The sequence below is a fragment of the Coturnix japonica genome, chromosome 30 (genome assembly GCF_054131305.1).
Source record: "Coturnix japonica strain WE chromosome 30, WE-NBRP24, whole genome shotgun sequence".
Lineage (NCBI taxonomy): Eukaryota > Metazoa > Chordata > Aves > Galliformes > Phasianidae > Coturnix > Coturnix japonica.
Genome location: NC_140692.1, coordinates 1,532,324 through 1,537,046, shown reverse-complemented (window position 1 = coordinate 1,537,046; position 4,723 = coordinate 1,532,324). Strand labels below are relative to the sequence as shown.

Here is a 4,723-nt window from a genome sequence, read left to right as displayed (position 1 = left end):
GTAAATTACATCGGTCGCCTTCCCTTCGTCAATCAATGCCATCACTTCGTCATAGACAGACACAAGTAACCACTTCCATCAAAGTAGACCGATGCATTAGTTTCACAAGGAACAGGTTATTGTCTCCCACTATTATTATATCTTTTGTTGCTCTCTCTTTTGAAGGTATTTCAATGAAAACATAAAGAATCTGTTGGTTGAGTACACTGGATACATTATGTGTATTATATGCAGCCCAAAACAATTCTTCTTCACCAAAGAAGAAATCCCAGCCTGTGATGTATGTATGTTGTATCATCACTCAAGGAAACCAAAACCTGGGGACTGAGAGAAAGGAGGCAATGCATCAACCAACAGAGCCAAACTCAAAACAGGAACGGCAAGCTTTCTTAAGATAGGTGTAGCAGGATGGTGTAGATGAAGAATAACAAGTTACGGACTGAGCATTAAACCTTTGTGAGCTTAAGCCGATAAAGGAGAAGGAGAATTCTTGGAATGGAACCTAGAACGGCAAACTGCCTTTATTCAATTGAAAGCAGCTCTAACGTTTCAAATCTCGAAAAGCCTTTTGACTGACACGTGCACGGAAGGTGTCACCCTGTTCTGGACGTGCTAAAAGAACACACTGGCTCATGGAAGATATTTCAGGCCCATGGGATATTTCTGCAGACAGCTGCATCAAGAAGGTGATGGGTGGCCATTGTATATACAAGAAGTGTTATCAGCTGTAGTGTTCATACAGGAACAACAGAGTAGTAGAGGATTCTGCTCCTCTACTCCGCTCTTGTGGGTATACTGCACCCAGTTCCGGGGCATCCATCCATCACAAGGACATTGGAAGAGGGCCACGAAGATCATCAGAGGCTGCAACACCTCCTCTCTGCCAAAAGGCTGAGAATAAACTGGCTCCTCTGCCTGGAGACGGAGCCCGGGTGTACCTGAAGCAAGCCTAAAGGACTCATATGGGAAGCATAAAAATGACTTTGGTACAGAACTTAGTGGTTCAGGCACTCGACACACTGTAGCATCCCCAAAGCAGAACCACCACTCAGACCTGCTGCCATTGCAGCAATGCCATTGCATGAGTAGAGTACAGGCAGGCACTGGCCAAGCCCACAGCTGGCTGGTGGGGTGGTGTGGGAGGCAACTTTCATGCCATGAATGCAGTGACAGCCCCAAGGCCAGAAGCACCACCAGAACAGAGCTGCCCCTTCTATCACGGCCTTGACCTGTGGGCACTGGAGATACTGAGCCCCAGTGGAGCTGGGGCTGGAACCCAGCACTGCCTAGACCCAGGGATGGGAAGGAAGGTATGGGGGGATAGGTGCCTGGGAGAACACAACCCTGTGCTTCCAGCCCCAGGCACATGCTACCTTGTGAAAAGCGTACAAGAACCTCACTGAGAAATGTGTATAAGATCTTCAGTTTTTATTGTGCTGGCCTCTGAGGACCAGAGCTAACATGTGTTGGTCACGTTCGCCTACTTCTGCGGCATCTTTGGGGTTGGCTGTGGGCATTCTCAGCCTGACGTCCCCAGGTGCGGCTTTGCACCTGGGCTGGCCCTCGTCGCCTGGACTGGCTCCTGTGGTGTCTATGGAGCTGGCCCCGGGATTCTGCAGGCCGACGTTCCACAGGGGAGCGGCTTCGTGTCTGGGCCTGCTGCCTGGTCTGTCTTCTGCGACCAGCCGCTGGGGAATCCCCTGATGGCCGCAGTGCTCCCCTTCTGGTGTAGTGTTGGGAGCCACTCTCAGCCCTTGCAGCTGGTGCCTGGCTCCTCCGGGAGAGCCTCCGGGGATGGCTGTGGGAATCCAGGACCTGAGATTGTATTGGAGTGCGGCTTCGTGTCCGAGTCCGCTCACCCAGTCTGGACCTGCAGCTGCCAACTGCCAGGGAAGCCCTTGAGGACCGTGATGCCCTCTGCCTGGATGATGTTGTGGGGCATCTGTCAGCATGGCTGCTCCCATGGCAACCTCGGGGATGATTATGGATGTCTTCATCCATTTGGGCTGTCCCGGGCTGGCTGGACTGGCTGCCGCTCTCAGGCACCTGGGAACTGTGAACAGGCCCTGTTGCTGCCTGGCTGGCAGTGCTGGAGCTGCTGCTCTCAGGAACTGTGGAGTCGTGGGATGGCAGCAGTCCACGCTGGCTGAGAGTGCTGGGGCCGGTGACCTCTGAGTTTACACTGGAGGCTGTAAGCAGAGGCAGGAAAGTCAGCAGGATGGACCTCTTGCCCTGTTGTGGCCAGAGAGTCTCTGGCCAGGCTGCCCCATGCACCCACTGTCAGGCCTTGCCTGCCCCCCGCCTGGCTATTTGCTTCTTACCGGTGCCCACACCAGCACAGGCTTTGCACTCCCAAGCATCTGCGTCATTGCTCAGGTAGGAGCAGCGCCGGTGAGTGCCTTCCGCAGCACAAGAGCTGCACAGGAGCAGCTCCCAGGGCCTGGAGAAACAAACGGGTTGTGTCTGTGAGGACAAAGGCAGCTGAGCCAAGGATGCTCGTTCCGATAGCCTGTGGTGAGGCTGAGATCCCATGTGTAGCCCCAGAGGGCTGCTGAGGTAACTCACCCCTCTCCCTCTGCCTGCTCCCTGCCTAGTGGGTAAAGGCAATCACTGGCATCGCAGCGCTCGTGTCTCAATCCCAGCGATGCGTATGCGTTGTCATCCTCCCACGTTGGCCCGCTGCCAGAGAATGGAGAATACGTGATGAGCTCCCACTGCCCCTGGACTAAGGCTGACCCAGAGCAGCACTGTTCTACCCCAATCCCATTTCCAGCTTCTCTGTAAGACTGAGGGCAGCCAGGGTTCATGGGCAGCCTAGGGCTTTGCCTGCGTGAGCACTCCCTGGGCAGGTGCAGCTCTGGTGCCCTCATGTCTCAAGAGCCAGAAGTAAAACACCAACCTGAGTGGGATTCGGATGCCCATGACAAGCATGTCGGATAGAAAGGCATCCGTATCTCTGCAGAGGGGGCACTGAAAGCAGTTGACGCCTGCACGGATGGCCTGTCCCTGTAGCAGAAACACAGTCAGTGGGAGTGGGAGCAGGCTCGGGTGCTGTTGGCAGCCCGCTGCTTCTTGCCCGCTGTTTGAGGAGAGGGCTCCTACCTGGATGCAGGCCCGGTGGAACCAGGCGTGCTTGCAGGCTGGGCACACCAGGGTGAGGTAGGACTTCTTGTCCTCCACTGGCTCCATGCAGATAATGCAGTTGGTATTCTGCTCTGGAGCCGCCTCCGCAGCCTGCTTAGGGCTGTGCTGCTGGCAGAATGAACTGGGGGAAGACAGAAGGGACAAGCAAGGTGAGGAGAGCTGCAAGTGGGGCAGAAGAACAGGAAGGAGCCCTGGGCCTTGGCCCTGGCTCTGCAGGCTGCTGAGAGGTGTCACAGCAGGTTCCTCACTTTCTTGGCTTGTATTGAAAGCAGGGGTTGTAGGCTCAGGTGAGGCCTGGCAGCCCTTACCTGTACTCTCCAAAGTACTGGGTGACACATTCACCCTGCCGGGTACAGGACAGATGGAAACTCTGTTCACAGCCCGTCTCTGCACAGGTGATGGGGGCCCCCAGTTCGCCACAAATGAAGCAGTGCTGGAAGGAGCAGAGCAGCGTCATCAGGAGCAAGCTCAGGGCCTTTGCTGCTGGACCTCCTGCCTCTGGGCAGGGCTCAGGACACAGGATGCAGGCCGGGAAGGCTTCCTCAGGACCAGGCTGAGCTTGAGGAGCCTCTCCTGGCCCAAACCAGCCTGCTCCAGTCAGGTCCTCACCTTGTGCTCCGCTTCCTGGATTACGCGTTGGACGTCTTCTGGGGTCACCTCTGCCGTTCTGTCGACAATTCTTGCCTGCTGGAAAAGGCCGTTGGAAAATGCCTGTTCAAGAGAAAAGAGCAGGATGGTGTGAGGACGAAAAGGAAGGAAGCATTGCTTGGAGGAAGGCGAAAGGAGGGAGCCCCGGGGGAACTCACCATACAGAACACATGAGCACATATCCCAAACTCCAGCTGCTTGGGCCCACAGATGTCCGGATCGGCATAGGTCTGGCCGCACAGCATGCATGCTGGAGAGGAGAGAGCAAAAGCAGTGAGCACGGTGCAGGGCCAGGTGTCCCTGAGGGCTGTCCCCAGGGGCCTGCACTGTGCCTGCCCTGCTGGATAAGGGATGGGGCTGAAGGCAGTGCAGGGAAACGGAGCATTGAGAGCCCATTGGTCCCAGCAGGCAGCCACAGGCCAAGCGGGTCCCCCAAGGCCAAGGAGCAGAGGGGCCCTGCCTGCAGTGGCTGGGGAGTCCCAGAGCACACCTGCCTACCCGCTTAGCCACAGGCTGAGCATCATAAGGCCTGTGCCTGGCAGCGTGGTTGCTGCTAACAGGGATACTTGTCTCTCACCAGGTTCCCACAAGCGGGGAGCGTCCCGAATCCATGAGAACGTGGCGCGCATCGTCAGCGAGCACTTGCAGAGTTTCAGCTCCGGCAGCGCTGGGCTTTCTCCTCCGCACGCACCTCTGCCAACTCTGAGGGAGAAGCAGGATGAAGGTGAGTTTACAGCTCAGTCCTCTGAGGGGTGGGAGCCCTCCTCCCACTGTCAGCCTCAGGCAGCCCCTTCGTCCCTGCCCTCTCCGCACCTCACCAAGTCGCACTGAATCAGGGCCTGAGCTTGGCCACGGTTGTTCTGTTTGCAGGCGCCTGGGTCACAGTGGCCGCTCCCTGCCACCCACTGTGACAGAGTCGCCGCTGCCCGGG

At 56.7% G+C, this 4,723-nt stretch overlaps 1 protein-coding gene across 2 annotated transcripts; it reads right to left on the bottom strand.

Moving 5' to 3' along the window:
* Positions 1-1,413: 1,413 nt before the first annotated feature.
* On the bottom strand, positions 1,414-4,452 carry LOC146755770 (E3 ubiquitin-protein ligase PHF7-like). 2 transcript variants are annotated; one of them, XM_085525222.1, is made up of 9 exons: positions 4,370-4,452; positions 3,951-4,042; positions 3,754-3,855; positions 3,453-3,577; positions 3,103-3,265; positions 2,900-3,006; positions 2,566-2,679; positions 2,322-2,440; positions 1,414-2,189 (listed from the first exon to the last, which is right to left on the bottom strand). In XM_085525222.1, the coding sequence occupies exons 1-9, from the start codon at positions 4,419-4,421 to the stop codon at positions 1,471-1,473; spliced, it is 1,593 nt and encodes a 530-aa protein (XP_085381348.1). In that variant the 5' UTR covers positions 4,422-4,452; the 3' UTR covers positions 1,414-1,470. The 2 variants fall into 2 exon arrangements, with proteins under 2 accessions (XP_085381348.1, XP_085381347.1); XM_085525221.1 differs by having other exon boundaries at positions 2,900-3,265.
* Positions 4,453-4,723: the final 271 nt, after the last annotated feature.